We start from the raw sequence: 23426 nt of genomic DNA, 5'->3' as shown, positions 1-23426 counted from the left end.
GGATACATAGATATAACTTAGTTGCATTAATTTTTGAGTAATTTGTACTAGAGGTTTTGAGACAAACTTGATCATAAGGGCTTATTTGCAACTATATCCAAATGATACCGGGGCATATGCCAAGTCATTAAATTGAAGGCCTGTCTCAGGCCCCAGTTCAGTAAAGCCCTTGAGCATGTGCTTAACTTTAAGCATGCTTTAAATACTTTATCTGTTTAGCAAATTTAAGTCTTCAGTGGAACTTAAGCATCTGCAATATGCTAAAATTGTTGTTGGAGTATCAAGACAGGAAATTGGCTTTGGCTGCAGGACTAGAAAGAGACGGTTGGAGATGATAGTGCTTATTGTCCATGCCTCATGGATATTCAAACACATCCCTCTGAGAACTACTTAGACACGTGACTGTGTGCTGAGTGGAAGTTTGGCTCGGGATACCCAAAATAAACTGAGACTTCCATCAAGCTTTAAGTTGAAACTGCTTATATCTTTATGCCATAGGTACTAGGGCTGTGCAAAGCTTTGGTCCCTGATCCAATTCGGCAGAGATTTGGCCCAATTCTTTGGACGAATCTCTAAATCCAATTTGAATCAGAGGACCCTTTAATCTTTCTGAATCAAATCAGAACCCTCTGAATCAATTCAGAAAGATTCGGCAATTCGGACATAGATACAGCTTTAAATGTTTTTTCTACATATCTCTAAGTAGCAGGCGGCTTGTGAATGCTGTGATGCTGGGGCATATGGAGTGTCCCACAGGACCGTGGGGGGCTTCCCAGCATGTTCGACAGCAGGCCTAGAAGTGGACCAGAAGTACTTCTGGTCCACTTCCAGGTCCGCTGGGGAGTGTGCAGGAGGGCCCCCCTGCACTCCCCCAGCTTGGCAACTGGTGCCTCCTGGGTCTGGGGGGGCATCTGGGGTCCCCCTGCAGCTGATTGATGAGCTGGAGATGCATGGGGGGGGGTCCCCCTGTGTGCTTCCCCAGTGGACCCAGAAGTGGACCGGAAGTGCTTCCAGTCCACTTCCAGGTTTGCTACCGAGCACATGGAAGGCCCCCCCATACTCCTGTGAGATGCTTCATTTGCCCCAGCATCACAGCGGTCACAAGGCATGCTGGTACCTCAAGGTATGTAGAAAAAACATTTAAAGTTGTGTCTATGTCCAAATCGCTGATTCTCTGAATCAGCATTGAATCTTCAGATTCGGATTTGGCTGAATCAAATCGGGGACAGTGAACTGAATCAACAAATCGAATCACTGTCCCTGATTTTGGCCGAATCCGAATCAAATAGGGCCTGCTTTGCACACCTGTAATAGGTACATATACTGTAAACAATGCCAGCCATTGAAAGGTCAGTACTCACTAATAATTGAAACTCATGTGCAGATAAAATAACAGGTTTGCTTTAGAATACAGAGTAGTGGTGAAACAATAGTAGTTTGGTCTCCTAGCGAGTATTAAATTTAACAATGGCCATTGTACTATATGTCATCTATTAATGACCCAATGTCAAGCAAACAATAACTTAAAAGAAAATATGACTTAACATCTTAAATGCAGGCACAAAGATACATAAGATTTAAGACTGGAAAGGGTTCCTGGGTCGTCAAATCCAGTCCTTTGCTCTTTCAGATAATCGTATTACATCATCCTATGCAGAAACTTAACAAACTCCATCTTAAAACCGGTATTGTTTTTATTGAAAGACTATTCCAGAAACTCACTCAAACAGGAGAAGAGAGTCTTGAGAGCTTTCAATATTGGCTCATTTTTTTATCCAATGACTGTTTAGTATAAAATGCATAAATAGTCTAAAAAATAAGAACAAGAAAAAGAACAATTCTGGTGTTGCTTTGCCTAACTTATAGGCATCTAAGTCATATTTTGGATCTGGCCCTAGGGTCCTGGCCTGGGGCTTCCGTGCAATTCATGGTGTCCCCATAGACTTTCTGTATGGTCTTTGGCAGGTCACTTAATTTGCAGTTTGCTTCGGCTCTCCTTCTGCATATTGCAGTCAATGTTTCACTGTACAACAACAATGTTGTGCAGATAAAAACATATTAAGGGTTATGAGCTGTTATTTCTCATGAAAGTTATGAGGAAAATATGTCAACCATATGCAAAATACAATGTACTCTGTTAATAAGGTTTTGCTACTATTTCAAATTGTCAGATACACCAAAATACATCTAACACAATGGTTTATTTTGAGAGAAAAATGAGGCTTATAATGGTAATTGAAAATTTTAATGTGATAAGAGTCAATTATTGAAAATTAGGTGGTTATTCTGAACACACTTGGCTAAGAGACAGCCTGAGCAAACATCTCGGACACAGACAGCTCCATTAATTAATCACAGCTCCATATTTCAGCACGTACACTGAAGTTCTAATACCCATACAGAATATTTATAAGGAATACATCTTTAGCTGGTTGAAACAAACTTGCATTAACTTGTGGGTAATGATAAGAAGAAACATATACTGCTTCTTCCAATGGTTCTACATTATTATTATTCAGAAAGCAATCAGTGTGGTGGTCTACATAAAAGTGTTGCACAATACAATGTATTTCACCACAGCTTTGTTTGAATGGAAATCTCATTTGAATAAGTATGTCTGAAGAGGGCAGCCTTTCCTCATGCACTTGGAATTTTCTTAACTTATGAAGGTTACCATACATTGTATAAATTTAGAAGTACATGTTCACAGTCCTGAGTTTGGTAGTCATAATTACTTGTGTTTTCTTCAATTGCTGTTTTCATTTACACTTACCTAGCGACCCAAATCGACATTATTATTTTTTTTAAATACACAACCTGTATAGTAAAATAAAACACTATCTTTCTTGTCTAAACACTAAAACACTATCTTTCTTGTCTTTATTTGTTGAGATTTAACTAATATTTATCATAGGAATTCACTGTTTTTTTAATGGGAAGGCTACTGCCAAGCATCTAAAGAGGTGGTAGATACTGTTTATTCAGTCCACGTTGTAAAAATAATTATCTTTAGTGCTCAAATGTATGTACTTAGAGCAGGAAAATGTTCTCTTTCTTTTATTGATGGTTCTCTGTGTCTTTCATGTTTTCAATCCTGACCTGTTCTCCAGACTTCAAAAAAGAGCATTGGGCTGAAAGGTGATGCAGTGTAGTACTTTTTCTTTTTATCTAACATTCTGTGCTTTAATCCTAAGGAAATGTTTAAATTTTTTTTCTAACAGTAGATATGTACATTACAATGCTACCAGGACAAGATGAACGGCTACTCCACATTTAGCAATTAGTGTGATAGATTTAAGGGCCTCTTAGAAGAATTTATTGTTGAGGTGATTCTCGATCATGTTACAGGGAGGGGCATTTGCAGAAGCTAGAATGATATATTTTCTCAGTTACTGCTGCTGTAGCCACTATGTTGCATCTCTCCTCTTGCAGTGACAGTCAAATTTGAATGCCTGTCTCACCTTTTCTTGTGTCATGATTTAGATTCTACGATAGGCCTAGGGGAGAATCAGAATGAGATGAACACAGAAAGCAAGAGAGAGAAAGCAGACAAAGAATGAACAATGAAATGAACCTTTAGGCTTATTTTCATATGGGAATTAAAAAAAAAAATTTAAATTGAGGCAATGAATACAGAATTTTACAATTAGGGTGACTGGTCTGGTATGTAAGTCAGCCAATTGTGCAAATAAGTGGTATGTGGATTAGTTGAATATTTATAGAAAAGCTCCCTCATGGTTCATATCCTTTCCTTCATGCAGAGACACCCTTGTAAAATACCCTTATATTATCAGGGTACATCTCTGTACATTTCTTTTGCTCCATCATCTCCACAAATCATGCAAGTTGTTCTTTTCTGCATGGTCTTACCCCTATTCTTGGGAACTCTTTGGGTTTATAAGATATCCCGTTTTGAAGGCATGTGATTCTCACTAAATTATTATTTTCAGTTGCTTTCCTACAGTTTTCATCAAATAATCACTTGATCCTTATAGGTAAAATTATCATTTCTTCGACAGATATCTTTACTGGATCTCTGAAAATCCCACACTTGACATTAACTTCCTTGAAGCCATCATGCAATATTCTAAAACCTCAATCTGTTCTTAACTCTTGTCTATTGCTCCTATCTATGGTGTGGATTCCTCAGAGATACTGTGTTGTATACGAAGTTCCCCTATTTCATTTAATTCACATGGCAAGTGTCTCTCTTATCATTGATCTTATAGTGCCCTAATTGCAATTGTTGCCCCTTGGGCTTCTGAAATCTTGAATGTTACTCTTTTTGTCTTAGATCAGTAAGTATCTGGTCAATATAAGTGATGAGAATTACATCCCTGGATACTTATGTATACTTGTGAATGTTCTTATGAGGAGAGATGGTTGTATTTACAACCACATAGTGACATGTGGCAATCAATATAATTCAATTCTTGTTAGTCAGAGCTGGAAAACTCATACCCAGACCCAATCTCCCCCCTGTCCTCCCCACCATTTTCACTTTGCAGTCATCCAGGACAATTCTGATGTCATATTTAGGAGACTGTCATGTATTTGTTAAAGTTCTGTGAACTAAACTTGTTTCACTGTATGATTTTCAGTATGATTTAGTATTGATGAGTGACATTGTACTTTTTGTTCACTGATTGCTTTCAAACCACCAACTGCTGATAACAGAATATTGCTCAGTATAAAACTTCTTCCCATTTCATGCCTTGCGGTTTTTTCTCCACTGTAAACCAGTGGATTTGCTAGCTTTGAAGGACCCATTTGTAACCATTTTTTATCTCTTGAAAAGTTGAGATATGATATCCTTCTTGTTCTTACACCCCCTGTTTTTACCACCCTACTGACAGTAAAAAATATAAAGCCCATGCTAATGTAGATCTCAGAGTCAGGAGAACATAGAAGCCCTGCCACCATGTCAAAGCTGTACAATCCTTAAGAAAGAACCTGTTGTTTATCAACAGGTAGATATGGTGACTGACTATTCAAATTTACTGCAGTTTATTTGGCTGGAATACATATTGATTGTTCAAGATCACTGTTGTCTACTTGGTAGAAATATATCATCAGTAAAGCAATAAAATGTTACAATTTTGCTGCAAGTTCCAAAATCTCCATTTAACTCTATGAGCAAAGTATCTTTAAATGGAAGGAAGAGTGAATGCCTGCACAGTATTCTGGACACAGTTTGATGGGTTAATTTGTCTGGTGCAAAATATGACACATCATCATCAAGTCTTTTACTTGCTAAATTGTCAGACAGATCATCCTTTCGACTGATTGAATGGTAAAAGTGGGCATTGAAATCTCTCAGCAGAGATGTGAGAGGCCAGGATTCTTGTGGGTGATATCTTTTATTAGACCAGTTCAGACAAGCTTTTGAATACTGTGCATTCTTCTTCAAGTATGAGGAAAATGCAAGCACAGCTAGGGCTAAAAACAGTTGGCAGGGTTGTGAAATTGAAGGAGAGAGACATTCCCAGGAGTAGCTAACAGACAAGAAAATTGTGGAACCATACAGTTGGTCCAATAAAAGATATCACTGCCAACAATCCTTCTCCCTCACATATTTCCTGTACCATTCTGGCTACAATATCATTCTCATATAATATCAATTCCCATTTGTTTCACTTTTTGCAAAGCCCTCATGGAATTCATCCTTATTTTGACATCATCTTTATTCAGTTACACCATTTCATTGTGGTCTCTGGCAACAAACAAGTTAATTATGGTTAGAGTAGTGCAGAGGTGCCACTTCTTGTCTTGTGTAGAGCTCCCATGGGAATGGTAAGTGAGAGGTTAAATTATCTCTGCTATGAATTGCTAGGAAAACATGGCATCTCTAGCTTCATCCTAGTTTTTATCTTCCTGAACAACAAAATATCTGCATGAAATTGGGGAAGAAAAGCCTCATACCAATCAACACATCATTACTTGCTAAATTGTCAGACGGGTCATCTTTTTAACTGATTAAATGATGAAGTGTTTAGCTTTTGGTAATTTCACCTCAACAATTTATGAAAGGCAGAAACATCACTAAATTTGCCAGTGACCAAGGTATAGACAGTGAACATAAACACAACTGAGTAGTTATTTGGAATGAGTGCCTGAGCTCTGATAAAAGTGTCTACTCATTGCATTAACTCCATTAAAGTCCCAACACAGGTTCACTGATATCCATTCCTGTGGTTGACAGCTTAGTCAATATCTCTCTTGTGTTGTATCTTTCTGTCATGACATTGATGTCTGTAAGACAGAGGAAGTAATCTTTGATGACACTGTGCAAAAATATTCAGCAAGCTATCATTTTCACTTTTTTCCTATTGTCTGTTGTTTCATCTGCAGTTTTCAAGCTTTGCCACTCATAAGTGTGCCTGTTACAGCCTGTTCAGTATATTCAGATCAAATGACCTTGAATTGTTCTGTTTGATGTACATTTATAGGACTATCCAGTACAGTGGGGGCCAACCATTTTGGCAAACACGCCACAAATTAGCCCCTCACCCCCTGGCTGTGTTGTTACTGCACAGTCATTTAGTACTTGCATACTCAAGAACTAAGTAACTGCTCAGTAACATCGCCGCACAGCTTTGTGGTGATGCTGACTGCACTGTAGCTCATTACTACTGCGCAGTAGCTTGTTAATACTGCTCAATAGCATCATGTCATGGTTCGTTCCCAGTGACACTACTGCGCAGTACTAATGAGCTACTGCTCAGTAAGCGTCTCATCCCTTTCCTTTGCCCAATCTGTGGTATTCCTTCCTGCTCCCTGTCCTGTGCTCTCTGCCTCATCTGATGCTCTGCTTTCTGCTTCCTGGTGGCCAGGGTACTAGCAGCTGTGCCATGTTATTGGAATGTGGTAGCACAGTGTTTAAGGTGTCTTGCTGTGCTCTAGGAGCAAGTGGTTAAGTCCTAAGCTGGACTTGTGCCAAAGGCTACCCCCATTTAACCCATTGTAAATGGGTACCTGGTCATTTGACTGTGGAGTCAAAAACAGTTTGATGTGATGTTATCTATCTCATTCCACTATGTACTGTTGATTATAGAAGTCAGCATGCCTTGACTATGGTAGTCCAGATGGCTGTTTGGCCCAGGTATATCCCTGACTTTTGACCAGAGCATGGTATTGCGTCACCTTTTCAGTTTGTATCTTGCCCTCACTTGACAGATGTGATTATGAAGCAGCAGTAACTTCTTCCTATTGCTTTAAAAATTATCTTCCAATTATAAGTTTAAGTTTCACTCCTTGTTCCCAAGAAGAAAAGCATTTCTGTGAGTTTTTCTATGCCTCATATCATTTCAAAGTAGATGGTTTTTCCTAATAATTATTTTGGGAATAAATCAGAAAATTTCATTTTAAATGTATAGTGCTTAAAATTGTCATGGAGTCTTTAAGTATTCATGACTTACTGTCTCATGTCTAATTACCAATATGTCTTTGCTTGCATATTGTCAGTGCCACATAGGTCTTGCTGAGGAATAGTGGGCTTTACTGATTTTGATTGGGTTTGGGATTGTCTGCATTGCTAGTGAATGAAACACACTTATGGGGTGAACAAAACAGACTCAAAAACAGGCTTTATAATAAGTCTATAAGAATATTCAGTTGAAGGTACATATCTCTTACTAAGGAAGCAGAGCCTTCTTACAGGAGGTACATAATATCTCATCCCACTGAGAGTCTTGACTTCAGTTATCTTTGGATCAGGATCATAAGCAAGAGAGCTGGTAAGGACTGGGCCAGATCAGGAAGTCAGGATGAACTGGCTTTCTTTGTTACAAATGAATAATGTATTATTTCAATATATATTGTAAATTATGGATAACCCATTAATTCCCTTGTTTGAAACAAGTTATCTGCTGACAGCGGTTTTAAAAAAATGTGGACCAGATAGGGTCTAATAGGTGCTTTCTAGGGTTACCTCTTTTGGTGTAAGAAAATTACTTGCTTACTTTTTTAATACATCATTGTGAAGAACTGATGAAGCCCGAGTGATGCTGGAGTCAGTGATGCCAATCGTTTTGGGTTTTTTTTGTATGCTGTAACTTCAAGGGGATGTTATACCTCTTGATAATGCAGTGGATTTTGTTTTTCCATTTGTTATTTCTCTTTTTAAATGACTACTATGAGGGACACTAAATAACATAAGAAGAAAGTGAATCAACAAAACCATGTTTATTAGCAAGTGCCCTTTGAATTACTGTTTCTTTTTAAAATAGCTTTATTAGTTCATGCTATCAGAAGCAACAGACATACAAAATGTTTAGCTTCTCTGAAGAAGGCTGTCAGAGCAAGAATGTCAGGGCCTAAAATATTATTATGTTGCTAGTTGTTACTGTTATTCTGTTCAGCCATGGAGCTCTTAAATTCAGTAGCTAATTTTGGAAAATCTAAGGCAATTAAAAATATATACACATCTAAATACATAGCAAGGTTTAAAATAAATCCATTTTTTTAAGCAGGCTTCGTAAAGAGGTGGTTATATCCAGAACTTGTTTAGTGAAATCATTGGCAGCAAGATTTAGGCTAAATATATAAAGAGCTTAACATGTCAGGGAGGGGGGCAGCATAACACATTATTCTCAAAGAAATTTGTATAAAACTGAAGGTCGTATTTTTTCCCCAAGAAGTATCTTTCAGATGGTACAGTAGAGGTCTCATTATCTTTCTGTTTTGTTTATCCCATTTTCTCTGTTTACAAGTGGAAAAAATAGTTTTCCTAATTGTCAGCACCAAAAGTGTAGGCTAGAATTTCAAAGGGAAGCTGTATTTATACTGGCTTGTATATCATCGGCAAAAATCTGTATTGGGACCTTTGTAAAGAATTCATTTAACTAAAATGAGACAGAAAAAGAAATGAGCTCAGTTTCCCATAATTATGCTGGTGCAAAAATAAAAACCAAACCAAATAAATACTTTTGCCACTGATGTAAACATGTAAATCTCTTGACTAAGAAGGTACCAATGCAACATAGTCACTTTTTTATGATGACTTAGGAAATGACAAATGTCTAGGTAGGAAGAACTACAGAGAAAAAGTGTTTTTATGATAGGAAAAGGCCTGTCAGAAGCTTTGGCAGCCTTAGGTGGTTATTAAACTGCACATAAATTTTCATTTTTTTTCAGAATTGTTATTTCTGTTGCACTTTGAAATTGTCAGTATTTTTGGAAATTTTACCTTGAATTCATCTTTTTTTAGTTTTGAAATTTGGTATTTTGTTGAAATTTGAAGAGTATAATAAGCTTTTATTGGTTAGATAAACATAAATCAGGTATAGCATACAGTCACTGATGGGCTGAAAGTGTGGATAAAAAAATAAAGTCAGTTTTCTGGCTCCTCTCTCGGGGCCATACACAACATCCCTACATGTGTATCCTTCATGTGTCTTGAAGTTCTCTAACTTGGGTGTGAAACATGCACCTGTGGGGCAGATCTGGCCAGTAGAGCCATTTCACCCAGCCTGCAGGGCTTCTAGAGGGGTTGGGAATTCAGGGGTAAGGCAAGTCATGGAGCCCCAATGGACGTTAATGGTGGTGGCAAGTAGGGCTGTACGAAGCTTCAGTCACTGATTCGATTCGGCCCGATTTGGTGGCTGAATCTCCAAATCTGAATTGAATCAGGAGACCCTTTAATCTTTCTGAATCGAATTAGAACCCTCCGAATCAATTCAGAGTAATTAAGAGAAATTTGATGATTTAGACATAGACACAGCTTTAAATGTTTTTTCTACGTACCTCAAGGTACCAGATGGCTCATGAATGCTGAGATGCTGGGGCAGGAGGAGCATCCCATGGGAGTGTGGGGGAGGGGGTCCCCAGTGTGCTTGGTGGTGGACCTGGAATTGGATCAGAAGCACTTCCGGTCCACTTCTGGGTCCACTGCTGAGCATGCGGGGGACCCCCCCTCCGCTCCCCAGCTTGGTGACTGGTGCCTCCTGGGTCTGGGGGGGTACCTGGGGTCCCCCTGTGGCTGATTGCTGAGTTGGGAGGGTGCAGGGGGGTCCCCTGCATGCTGAGCGGTAGACCCAGAAGTGGACCTCAAGTACTTCTGGTCCACTTCCGGGTTTGCCACTGAGCACATGGGGGGGGGGAAGGGGCACCCACCTCACCATCTCAGCATTCATGAGCCATGCCTGGTACCTCCAAGGTATGTAAAAAAAACATTAAAAGCTGTGTCTATGTCCAAATCACTGATTCTCCGAATCAACATTGAATCTTCAGATTCAGATTTGGCCGAATCAAATCGGGACAGTGATCTGACTCAATGAATCGAATTACTGTCCTCCAATTTGGGCCAAATCTGAATTGGAATCAAATATGCCTCATTTTACACACCCCTTGTGGCAAGGCAGCAAGTGATGGCTGTTAGCGTCACAGTACTGCTTACCCTGCTGCTACTGCTGGATTCATATCTGGCTTGGAGGAGGCTCTTTGTAGTCCAGATCCAGTCTGTGAGGAGTCTTGCAATCCAGATCTATCCCAGGGGTAGAGGTGAGTTTGATACCCATACTCTAATTTCTTGCTAGAGGAACCACTTATAAACAGTGCATAAGGTGGTAGATTTGTGCATGTACTAGCTCATTTGCTCTCCTTTTATCTGTACCACTTTTTTGCTGTGAACAATATTTTTTCTACTCTCACTGGGCTTTGAAATTCTTTGGAGCTGGTCTAAAGTTCCATCAACATTTGCTACAATCCAGGTTTTGATTTGGCATAGTGTTTAAGGCACATATTCAACCTGAAAGAATCAGTACTCCCATATCAGGCTTTACTTCTTTGAATTGGCTATTGTCTGGATAGTAGTCTGTTATGTGACTAATGCCAGTTTTTTTGCAAACTCTTTTTTGCCAGAGATTTCTAGCTTAGATGCCAAAAACACATGTCCACTTGGCAGTTTTCCTTGCCTTCTGCAGTACTCTTTACTGTACAAATCATCTGGCTTTTCTGAAGTTTTCAGCAGTACTTTAGTTTTTGTCACAGATGAACTGACCCTTTTAGGTAATTGGACTTCAGCTACAGCTGTGAGAAGGAATCATGTGACAAGAAACTAAGCCTGGTGGGAAATATAAGGGCAGTCTGACAGTAGCTAGAGACTCTTTCTTTTTAGTTCTCAGGCATAGATTTGAGGAAGCAGCCTGAAGAAAGCCTGTTGGAGAGAGCAGAGGCCAGTTTTCCTGAGCATGTGGGCATATGACCAGTAGGCAAGAGGAGTTAGTTGAGAGATAAATCTCAGTTAAAGGACTTTCAGGGATTAGAAGTCCCCTAGGTAGGAGAGCATTAAGGAAGAGTTTCGAGAGAAAGCAACATGTTAGGGGAAACCTTGATTGGGGATTAGTTGAGTCTGAAGAATAGGTTTGTGAGATCCTGAAAGTTTTGTATTTAATAAAATGGACTCATAAATATGGGAAGTTGATAAAGAAACTTCCACAAATGAAGTTTCATAACTGAGACATAAGATGAGCCCAAGGTAAGACTGGCTGGTCACGGCTATTATTCCTAATAAAGCAGCAAAAATTATCTGTATATTCTCCTTGACTAGCATTTATTGTGCTAGTGAGTGTAGACAAGTACTGATACGCAAAGATGCTGATACAAGTTTTGGTCTTAGTCATAGCCATTAATGGCCAGATTCTCAAAGACATATGGAATACCTTTGAGAATCCCAAATACTTCTAAAAATCTGGCCTGTATGCTATAAATCATTATCCCCTTAAATAACTACTAAGAGGCCGTTTGGCCTCTAAACTTCCTGTGGCATCCATATATTCTGAAAGTAAATGGAAGGCCTGGAATATTTTCCAGGCCTTACATAGATAACCTGGGTGTACCACAGTGTCTACTCCCCTCTCCAATAGAAGGGGATGGTCAGCAGGGCATACGTGCTGGAGATGGAAACTGCAGCTTGCTTGCAGTTTCCCCTTCTTCATTGTGCCTGCAGAGGAAGACCAGGACACAGTAGCTTGACCATATACATGGTTTATTCAGGTGCAGAATAAAAGGGGAGGGGATAGAATAACTAGATAGGTGATAAAAATAGATGTTTACATATAATACATTTCAAGTCAGCAAATAACAGAGCAGGTAATTATAGCAGTCCCCAAGACCCACGAGAGAAACCTCGCCCATGGATACCCAGAGGGTAAGTATGTCCCGACAATAGATGGGTAAGGACCCCAAAATATAAAGCCCAATAAACACTCCAAAATATGAGATGTAGTGAGCAATTAATAAACACTCCAAAATATATGGCAATCCCAAATACCTCCCTCCTCTACAGGAGTCTCTTTTTCTCTAGCATAAACCCCTTCTGATGGGGCTATCCACTGTGTCCATCCCTGGTGGGAAACCCCTAGCCCGAGAGCTCACGCTTCCCAGCAAGTAGGGGTCCAGCAAAAGTTTCTGGTGTTTCATCCCCAGCTTTCATCCCCATGGCTCTTACAGTGGGTGCTCTGTCTCAGTCCCCCTGTGGCATGTGTAGCTCGTTCACATGACTGGATAGCTTGGCCTTCTCAGCAGGTTGCAGCCTGAGCCACCTTGTGCCTGCCCAGGGTTGGGGCTCCAATACAGGCCCACCACACTGCAGAGCCTGTGCTGCCCATGGGCCCTCATGCCTGGCAGCAGGGAATGGGGCCCGAACTGCCCCCTGCCTCCTCCAAGGGCCCTCGTCCCATCAGTGACTCACTGTGCACCATTCGACCTCATGCCGGGGTTGGAGACCTGAGCCACCTCAAGCGGCTCCCAAGGTCCCAGTGCCTCTCAGACCCTCCATGCCATGACTTCTCCACTGTCTTGCTAGACTGTCTCGCAGTGAGAGGTTGGGGACGCAGCTGCCTGCCGCTCCCATCCAGTAGCGGAGTCTTTGGGCTCTTAAGGGCAACTGGAAGTGCCCCCTAGGTAGCTCTTCTCTAGCTCTTCCTCAGCCCCAGATTCTTCTTTCTTCTCCATCCCTTGTTGTCTCCTCCACATGCTGTGCACACAGCTTCTTATATGCCCTTTTGGGGCTCCACCCCAAGATTGATGACTGGCCAATCTGGGGGAAGTGGGACGCAGACTTCAATTAGGTCCCCAATCCTTGCTTGGCCCCGACGTAGGAGTGGAGTGGACTCCTCCCGAGGCTCCTCCCCTGCTGGTCTCTGGTTTGCCCCACCAGTTCCTTGGCAATTCTCTAAGCCCGAGGAAGATTGCTAAGCCAGGCAAAGGTAGGCAAGCCCGCCACACATAGCATATCTCTTCAAAACTATATGTTGTGGAGTCTCCTCCATATGTCTTAGATGCAGAAGTTCCTTTTAAAATTTCCTTTTATATTTTGATGGCATGGAATAATTCATAGATTCATAGATGTTAGGGTCGGAAGGGACCTCAATAGATCATCGAGTCCGACCCCCTGCATAAGCAGGAAAGAGTGCTGGGTCTAGATGACCCCAGCTAGATACTCATCTAACCTCCTCTTGAAGACTCCCAGGGTAGGGGAGAGCACCACCTCCCTTGGGAGCCCGTTCCAGACCCTGGCCACTCGAACTGTGAAGAAGTTCTTCCTAATGTCCAATCTAAATCTGCTCTCTGCTAGCTTGTGGTCGTTGTTTCTTGTAACCCCCGGGGGCGCCTTGGTGAATAAATACTCACCAATTCCCTTCTGTGCCCCCCGTGATGAACTTAAAGGCAGCCACAAGGTCGCCTCTCAACCTTCTCTTGCGGAGGCTGAAAAGATCCAGTTTCTCTAGTCTCTTCTCGTAGGGCTTGGTCTGCAGGCCCTTGACCATATGAGTTGCCCTTCTCTGGACCCTCTCCAGGTTATCCGCATCCTTCTTGAAGTGTGGCGCCCAGAATTGCACACAGTACTCCAACTGTGGTCTGGCCAGTGCCCGATAGAGGGGAAGTATCACCTCCTTGGACCTATTCGTCATGCATCTGCTGATGCACGATAAAGTGCCATTGGCTTTTTTGATGGCTTCGTCACACTGCCGGCTCATGTTCATCTTGGAGTCCACTAGGACTCCAAGATCCCTTTCCACCTCTGTGCCACCCAGCAGGTCATTCCCTAGGCTGTAGGTGTGCTGGACATTTTTCCTCCCTAGGTGCAGCACTTTGCATTTCTCCTTGTTGAAATGCATCCTGTTGTTTTCTGCCCACTTGTCCAACCTATCCAGGTCTGCTTGCAGCTGTTCCCTGCCCTCCGGCGTGTCCACTTCTCCCCATAGCTTTGTGTCATCTGCAAACTTGGACAGAGTACATTTGACTCCCTCGTCCAAGTCACTGATGAAGACATTAAAGAGTATCAGTCCAAGGACCGAGCCCTGCGGGACCCCACTGCCTATACCCTTCCAGGTCGAGACTGACCCATCCACCACGACTCTCTGGGTGTGGCCCTCTAGCCAATTCACCACCCACCGGACTGTGTAGTCATCCACGTCACAGCCTCTTAACTTGTTCACCAGTATGGGGTGGGATACCGTATCGAAGGCCTTCCTGAAGTCTAAGTATACGACATCCACCCCTCCTCCTGTGTCCAGGCGTTTCGTAACCTTGTCATAGAAAGAGACTAGATTGGTCAGGCACGATCTGCCCACCACAAACCCGTGCTGGTTTCCCCTCAGCATAATTTGCCCTGCCGGGCTCTCACAAATGTGAGCCTTGATAATTTTTTCAAGGACTTTGCCAAGGATGGAGGTGAAACTGACTGGCCTATAGTTGCCTGGGTCCTCCTTCCTCCCCTTTTTGAAAATGGGGACCACGTTAGCCCTTTTCCAGTCCTCTGGGACTTGGCCCGTGTGCCACGAGCGTTCAAATATTCCCGCCAGTGGCTCTGCAATGATGTCGGCCAGTGCCTTCAGCACCCTCGGATGGAGCTCATCTGGGCCTGCCGACTTAAAGGCATCCAGTTCTTCCAAGTGCCTCTGCACCACCTCAGGATCTACGTATGGAAGTCTGGCGCCTTGCTGCTGCCTCTCTACAACCCCAGTGAGAGACTTGTCGTGTCCCTCACTTAGGAACACTGAGGCAAAGAACTCGTTAAGGAGTTCAGCCTTGTCCCCCCTGTCTGTCACCAATTGTTTCTGCCCATTTAGCAGGGGTCCTATTCCTCCCTGGGCCTTCCTTTTAATCCCAATATATCTAAAAAACAATTTCTTATTGTCTTTTACTTGGGTTGCCATCCTCAGCTCCATGGTAGCTTTGGCCCGTCTAACTGCCTCCCTACAAGCACGAGCAGAGGAGGTATATTCATCTTTAGTGATCTCCCTTGTTTCCACTTTTTATGTGCTCCCCTTTTGGCCCTTAGGCTGCCCTGGATTTCTCTGGTCAGCCATGGAAGCCTCCTGGTCCCTTTCCCTCTTTTGCCTCACTCGGGGATTGTCTTGCTTTGTGCCCAAAGGATCATTTCCTTAAGGCACAGCCACCCTTCTTGGGCTCCCATCCCTTCAAAACTCCTACTCTTCAGTGCGTCCTTGACTGATCGCCTGAGTTCATTGAGATCAGCTTTCCTAAAGTCTAGCACTTTCACCCTACTAGTTACCTTACCCACTCGACGTCTTATATTGAATTCTATTATTAGGTGATCACTGTCTCCCAAATGGCTACCGATCTGGAGGTCCCCTACCATGTCATCCCCTGTTGCCAATACCAGATCCAGTATGGCATTCCCCCTAGTGGGACCATGTACCTCCTGTGTCAGGTGGAGGTCCTGTACACAGGTTAGAAACCTGCGTGAACAGTGGGACTTTGCTGTCTGCGTCTCCCAGCAGATGTCCGGGTAGTTTAGGTCCCCCATGACTACCGCCTCCTTAGCTTTTATGGTCTCCGAGAGTTGCCTCAGGAGCCCCGCATCTATTTCTTCCCCTTGATGTGGGGGTCTGTAGCAGACCCCTACCACCAAATCCCTTTCTCCTTGCCCCCCATGTAGCCTAACCCACAATCCTTCTACTTCCTCAACCTTGGATTCTGCCTTGATGAGGGTTGATGTATATTGCTCACTGACATAAAGTGCAACCCCCCCCCCCTTTCTTCACCAACCTGTCCTTTCTGTACAATCTATAGCCCTCAATATGTACCGCCCAGTCGTGGGATGAATCCCACCAGGTTTCTGTTAGCCCCTGTTAGTTTCTGTTAGTAATATAATGTAAATAAACCTTTTTATTTCTACACTTCTTAAACACAGTAAAAGGCAGGCTGATGATGAGTTAATAATGATAGTGATTTTCACTTGTAGCAAATTCACCTCCAAGGATTAGGCACACATTCTCAAAAGATATCTAGGATCTTGTATCTAATTGAAGTAAAGATAGAGATGAAATAAAAGAGTTAACACCTTTGAGCATTTGGGTCTCAAAGTTCTACACATGTGGGCTAAAGCCATGTCCCTGTCTCACTTACACTAAGGCCCCTTTGTGATGCTCTGACAGAGTAAGAATGTATTATGGTTTCTTCCTAATATTTCTGCTGTGGAGGTCTCTCTCTTTTTTAAAAAAAACCTAATTTTAGAATTATAAAACAGGTATTTTTTTTGGTGGGATTTGCTATGGAAATAATGTACTACTAAAGAAAACAGGAAAAGCATAGCCCTCTTGTCTATTAATTGTGACATTTGGACAGCCGGAACACACAGTTGTTTTGATGACAACAGCATCGCCTTTCAGAGTGTCTTTAATTAAGAAAAGTGTATGATGCATCTGGAGAATGAGCTTAATGTGTCTCATTTTTCAGTTGAATCTTTAGCTGATTCTTCCAGAGGTCCATAAATCTTGTGGTTTTAAAAAATACATATATTATTTGTTTTGGATTGTCTACCAAAAGAAAATATTATTGGGCAAATCTGCCTATTGTAACTCCCTATCCCTTTTAAGAATTTAAGTAAACTGAACAGTGACATTATTCCTATCATTAAGTTTTTTAAATATCTCCTGATAAAGTAATACAGAAACAAAGCTGTACCAGTGACTGTTTCTTACAATTTAAAATGAGATGCCAATCATTCTGGAACACTTAATGATAAGTAGTGATGCTACTGTATATATCTAGAGCTGGACAGCATAAGCATTAAGCTGATAATTAATATACTTACAAAGCTGCATTATAATTCCGAATTTGATTTACTGAAGTTATTTTCAATATAAATCTTTTCCAAAAGTTTATTTTATAAATTTGAGTCTGTGTTTAGACCATAGGTGGTGACGTAATACAGTAATGAATTAAACTACGTGTGGAGATCTGAATTCAAGTTAGGTTTCAAGTGCAAGTACCTTCAGATTAATTGTAATTCGTATATACCATAGTATGTTATTTGCCTGGTTGGGCAATATGACTTGTAGTAATTTTAAATTAAGTGGTAAATTGTATGCCACGTATAACTTAACAACTGTATGTCACAGTCATACCATGTAAATTTAGAACTGAAAAAATGAAACTAATCTGTTACACATCAGGGCTAGGGACAGACATTACACATAAACCAGTTTAAGTGATCAGAAACTGGTTTAAACCTGTAACAGGACAGATGTTCAGTGCACACAAACCAGTTTGAAAATGGCTGAAACTGGTTTGAGATAAACCTGGTTGAATGTAGAATCAGATGTAACTGATTTGGCTTAAACCAGTTTATGCAATGTCTGTCCCAGATCCCTTGCTGGTTTAAGATAAACCAGACTCCCCCAGCATCCCAGCATGCTCTCTGGCTGGGTGGGGCTCTCTGCTCCACAGCAGGGCTGGCCCCTCCCCTCTGCTACCTCACTGGAGCTTGGCAGTCTCTGCAGGCATCTTCCTGGCTTCTGCTCCCACCTCCCCTCCCTGCTCTGTGCTGAGCAGGCATTCCCTCATCCCTCACAGACACCTCAGCATTAGCTAGCAGACCACATGCTGGCTACAGTCTGTGCTGTGGGAGATGACAGAGGCAGACAGGCTTTTTGGAGCTATTCAACAGGTCGCTTAATGTCCTTCCTTGGAAAAGCTTTTTAAGAGCTGTTTGCTCCCCTGCTCCCCCTCACTACTCTCTGCTAAGCAGGAATTCCCTCCTCCCCTCTTCCTTGCAGAGAAGGTATCTGTGTATTAGCTAGCAGATCACTAGAGCCTCCTGCTGGGACCTGGCCACGCCGCCCTTACCCCAGCTCAGCTCTGCAAGGGAAGGGAGGGCTGTTCTAGTGTGCCCTGGCTTCCAGTCTGAGCCACTGCAGGCACGTGCCTGAATTTCCTCAGTCCAGAGGGATTGTCTGTATGTTTGGAAACCGGTTCAGCCTAGCCAGGTTAGACTAATCTGGTTGAATCAATTCAGACTCAGGCTTTATGAATGTCTGTCCTTAGCCCAGAAGTACTTCCCATTCATTTAAACTGTGCTGTTGTAGAATGTGTGCTGATTGTGCTGTAATACTGTGGCAAAAGTCAGATTACAAGGTTGTATTATGACTGTTTCTCGTTAGACTTTGCTTAGCACTTCAAAGGAAGTTAATATAGAAAGGTGAAGGGAATAAAGTATAGGTGCACATTGTAAAGGTAATTAGTTAGTATTCTTCATTCTACCACAGTAGGAGAGTTGTGTGTGTACCATATTTTAGTTTGCTAGCAGCCATGAAAAACCATGTTTTTATTTTAGGTTATTTAGTTTGATCCAAAATGAAATTCTTTGTTTGATTTTTTTGAGGTTTTTATCACTTACTTTTAAATAATTTTCAAATAAATTATCAAAAACCAAAAAAAAAAAAAAACATATATAATTTGATATTTTGATGGCATGGCATAATGTAATATAAATAAACTTTCATTTCTGCTCTTTTTAATAAACTTAGTAAAAAGCAGGCTGCTAATGATATTGAAATATTTGTTTGATACTTTTTATGCAAAATTTCTATTTTTATTCAAAGAGATGCTTCGCTTACTTTTAAATTAAATTTAGAAAACTTAACCTAAAGAAATCTTAAATAAAGCATCCTTTTGACTACAAATAGAAATTTTGCTTAAAAAGTATCAAATAAATATTTGCATTCTGACATCAAAAAGCTCACTAAAACATTTCACTCTATATAGTAGCTGCCCACCTGAGATGTGGTATTAAGCAGATTGATTTCCTGAGTTTGCAGTCTAAATAGACAAAAACTGGGAAGAGAAACAGCCCAGAGGTGAAATAGCGTGTCAGAAGTCAAACAATAGGTTAGTGGCAAAATTGGAAATTGAAACTGGGTCTCCTGAGTCTCTGGCTGGTGTCCTAATCACCAGCTATGCTGTCTTTCTTTCTCTGTAGAAATCTGTTGCTGAGGTAGTGAAGTATAACCTATATGTACTGTATTGAACCCTTGCTAAATGTATGGCATCTGTATTTTTTATTTTCCAGAGGACTGCAGCCAACAAGACTTCCGGTGCTCCTTCATACAGCAGATGGTCCAGTTCACAGCCACCTCAGGTAATATGCCCCTTTTCAAGGAAAACACACAACATACAGCACAAACATGCTCACACTCCTTGACTATATTTAATAACTACTCAAGAATGGGTTCTGAGAGAGTTACTCATTTAGGTAACACAAATGGGGCAAACTGTCAGATAGCATAAGCTGGCACAATGCCACTGAAGTTCATGGAAGTCTTTCTGTGAGAGGTTGCACAGGTCCACTGATGTCCCCTAAGGATTCACACAGCCATGAGTCATCTAAATCAGTGGTACCACTGTAGGTTAGAAGAGGCATTATTGCAGTGGTTTTTGTCAGGGCTGAAGCTCCATATCAATGGGGCATCCAATGGGTTCAGCAGTAAGTCTACACTTATGCTACAGATGATTTTGTCTTATGGTTTTTGGAATGTATGATGCATAATTTAGATAAATTATGTTACTGTTCCTACCGAACCAATGTTTTGCACTTGTTAAAATAATCAAACTTTAAAACAATGGTAAAGATAATCCAGCAAATGAGAAGAAAGTGTAAGGATCTGCTACAAACCCCACGCTTGTTGCTGGTGCACAGAATGGAAGTGGTGTGACAGTGGTCAGTGATAAAGTTGTTACAAGCTAACTCTTTTAAATTGGCTGTGGCATGTGAGGAGGAGTATGTTGTCAATTCACTCTGGTGAAACGGAGAGCACGAGAGAAAGACAGACACTATTTTGACTGGCAAAAGCATGATTCACTTTCAGCCAGTGAACCTGTTGTTTAAACATAAAATGTAACCTCTTTCTCCAAAAGTGTATTTTTAAAGTGTTCATCTCACATTGATTGTCATCTAAACTTTCAGAGCAAAAGCTGTGACATTAGGAAAAATACCAAAAACTCCAGCTATTTAGATGGCAACCTTCAAACTTGGAATAGTGTGTTTGTTCTGATTAAATGATAAGTGTATGCAGTAGAGGAAAAGTAACACCCGGCATAGTATTAATTTTGCAAGATGTCAATTATGATTTGGTTTACAAAATTAAGACCAGAGGCAGTATAAATTTGGGTACCATGTTTATTCAAACGTTGGAAAAATTCATGGTGGAGAGAGAGTGCTGAATAAATGGTTACCTTCCCTAAAGTCACTATTGCACCATCTGTTTTACTTTTCATTTAATGTTTTTGTTATTGAAAGGAGACGTATCTCCTGCAATGAGGACTAATTAGTTCTTGGGCTTGTTTGTCAGCCCATTCAGCTGGGGTGCCAAGATTTCAGCATTGTTTTCCCTAACTCCATTTTGAGAGAGGAGCCTTTGCACTATTCAGAGAACTTTTTAAAAAGTGGTCAGAGGTTTATTTTTTGAGCTTGCTAGTCATTTCCCTTTTTAGTGAAGGACTGGGCTGTTGAAGCTGTTGGCAGATTCCCACAGATGTGCAGGGCAAAAAAGTGATGAATGTAATTTTCTTATTGTATGCATGCAATTGAGTCTTCATGTTAATCAGAGACAGGCCCCTAAACTCATGAAAAGAGTGCACCTCTAATAAATCGTAGGAAATACATATTACATTCTTCACACTTTCTTCCCCTTCTTAGCAAGGATATAGATAAGTATGTAATAAAAGTTGTTTGTAGCATTAGAATCCTGTTAAACCACTAGCACAGTTGAGAGATTAACTACTAGGAATGTTTTTGAAAGTATGTCTAGCCTATCCTGTGTTTGCTGGAAAACCTTATTCTCCTGTATTAAAACATGCCTGTGGTAATTCTTCTCCACCTACGTTATACCCCACACATTTTAATCTTTTTTTCTTCCTCTGTCATTTACACTCTAATCTCTTTTTCTCTCATCCATGTTTATTGTGAACCTTTGCCTTCTGTGTTTTGGGTTTAATAAGCTTATAAACTTGCCTGATGGTTATTGCAAATACCAATACCAACTGCAAGGATGTATGGCAATGCTACTGCTCTGTGCAGGAATTATAATGCTGCTGTGCACTCCTGTTTTGAGATTGCAAAATATTTTTATTGGATCATGGATTCATATTTAGTCTTCTGTCCTTCAAGAATCTCTGTATAGTTTACTTAAACATTTTGAAAACAGCTTTCCAACAAAAAATATTAAAGTTCAAATTCATATTGCTTGCTTTTTTCTTCAGTCTCATGCAGTGACTCAGTAAAGGTGCTTTTCCACATACATCTTACAAGAATCCTTACAAAAATCTAGTAGAACTATACAATTGAGGCCTTTGCATCAAGACATGTTAAATTGACTTCCTCCTTCCCACTGCTTTTTCATTTTTTTTGTATTTTTGTGAAGTTAGAGGACATAAGAGATTGTAAAGGATTCTATAGGAAAGTCAATGAGTCCAGGAAAATGTGCCATTTTCAGTGACTTTTCTGTTTTATAAGATCGTAATAAATGTGTACATACATACATTTACACCTGTGATTAACTGAGGTATATGGTCTACTTCAAGGATGCTATGTTGGGAGGGTTTTAAACATGTGACATTTCATTGCAAGATTAGTATGTAACATATTCTGATTTACTTTATGTGATCCTTGAGCCTAGGAAAGCAACCTTACATCTCTTTAGAGACAGCATGGCTACCTGATCCTGAAGGAAGCAGGTAGGGAGGTGGTGCTTATCAGCCATTGTTCTTTTTCTAGGTAATTTAGCACTTGATGGATTTCTGGCACAACGTTAATTTCAAGGAATGAGACTACAGCTGGGACAAGCTGCCCTGCACTGATATGACCCTGTCTGGATCATAAGAGTTTTTTAGTAACACACTAGACATGAGGTGCTCTGAACATCACATTACAGATGACCATATGAGTGCTACCAGCATCTGATGACAGTGGCACCTGACTTCCCTGGCTAGTAACACTTTTAGGACTGGCTACAAAAAGCTCTTGTGTAGCCAGAGAACCCATATGGGGTGAGTAGTGGAGGGAAAAATAGTTCTAAAGGATGACAGAATTCAAGAGGCAAGCAGGAGGGCTGGGCTAGTTAGGAAGGTGAGAATTTCAGTCTGACTGTTGAGATGTTGGGCTGTGTGTTCTTGCTCTTGGTCATGGGGGTGTGATTCTTAAATGCAGTATTTTTGTTGCCATGCAAAAGAATGGCACACTGCCCCTGCTTGCTCATATGCAATTAGTTTATTGCAGAATCTATGTATTGTTGTTTTATCCTGGTAATCAAGACAATTTGGGTTCATTTTTAATATTAATGAGTTTTGAAAATAGTTGGCTAATCTCACCCTTCATATCTTACTTAATTACTGGGCTAGGGACTGATGTGATACATAAACTGGTTTAAGTAATCAGAAACTAGTTTAAACCTGTAACAGAACAGAATCTCAGTGCACATAAACCAGTTTCAAAATGGCTGAAACTAGTTTAAGATAAACCTTCGTTGAATATAGTATCAGACTTAACTGATTTGAGTCAAACTGGTTTATAAAACTTCTGTCGCAGACCCCTTCCTGGTTCAAGTTAAATCACAGCCCCCCCAGCATCCCAGGATGCTTTCCAGCCCTGGGCTGGGCCATGCTGTCTGGTCCAGAGAGCAGGGCTGGACCCACCCCTCTGCTTCCTAGCTGGAGCAGTGAGGGCTGGCTCCATGGCTTCACTGGCTTGCTCACTGTGCCCCCCCACCCCTCCAGGCAAACCCCAGATGGAGTCTGGGGCCAGGGAGCGGTGTTAAACTCACCTTCCTCCAAGTACAGAGCTGCCCTGCCCTGCTAAAAACTTACCGCTAGCTGCGACTGTGGACTACAAATCCCAGAGGCACCTGGAAGCAAGAAGAGGAAGGGATGAGCAATCCTGAGAGTGCTGCTCTGATTCTGGACTGCAAATCCCACAGACCTCAGGGGCAGCAGAAAGCAGTAAGCAAATGCACAGCCCAGGCTGGCTTATATTTTTTCAGTTTATAGTTTTTCAGAGAAAGAACTATCCTTGTTCAAGCTTTTATGAATTCAATGCCAGTACCTTCACCCCTCCCCCCACCAAGCCCAGGCAGAGCAGGGCTGGGGCCTGGCCAAGCCCCCTCTGTTCCAGCAGGGAGGAG

At 41.4% G+C, this 23426-nt stretch overlaps 1 protein-coding gene across 9 annotated transcripts in view; it reads left to right on the top strand.

Annotated features, from left to right (window-relative positions):
* The window catches only part of RBMS3 (RNA binding motif single stranded interacting protein 3), a 1095516-nt gene that overhangs the window by 145038 nt on the left and 927052 nt on the right, over positions 1 to 23426 (top strand). For all 9 annotated transcript variants that reach the window (XR_009462585.1, XM_059728828.1, XM_059728829.1 and 6 more), the window contains one exon: positions 19322 to 19390. Coding sequence is in view for 8 of the 9 variants with exons in the window: in XM_059728828.1 (XP_059584811.1) it covers positions 19322 to 19390 (69 nt within the window). In the remaining variant the exon portion in view is untranslated. The remainder of the gene's footprint in view (positions 1 to 19321; positions 19391 to 23426) is intronic.

The sequence above is a fragment of the Alligator mississippiensis genome, chromosome 5 (assembly GCF_030867095.1).
Source record: "Alligator mississippiensis isolate rAllMis1 chromosome 5, rAllMis1, whole genome shotgun sequence".
NCBI classification, from domain to species: domain Eukaryota; kingdom Metazoa; phylum Chordata; order Crocodylia; family Alligatoridae; genus Alligator; species Alligator mississippiensis.
The sequence above is the reverse complement of the archived record's forward strand: the minus strand, read 5'-3'. Positions and strand labels throughout refer to the sequence as shown.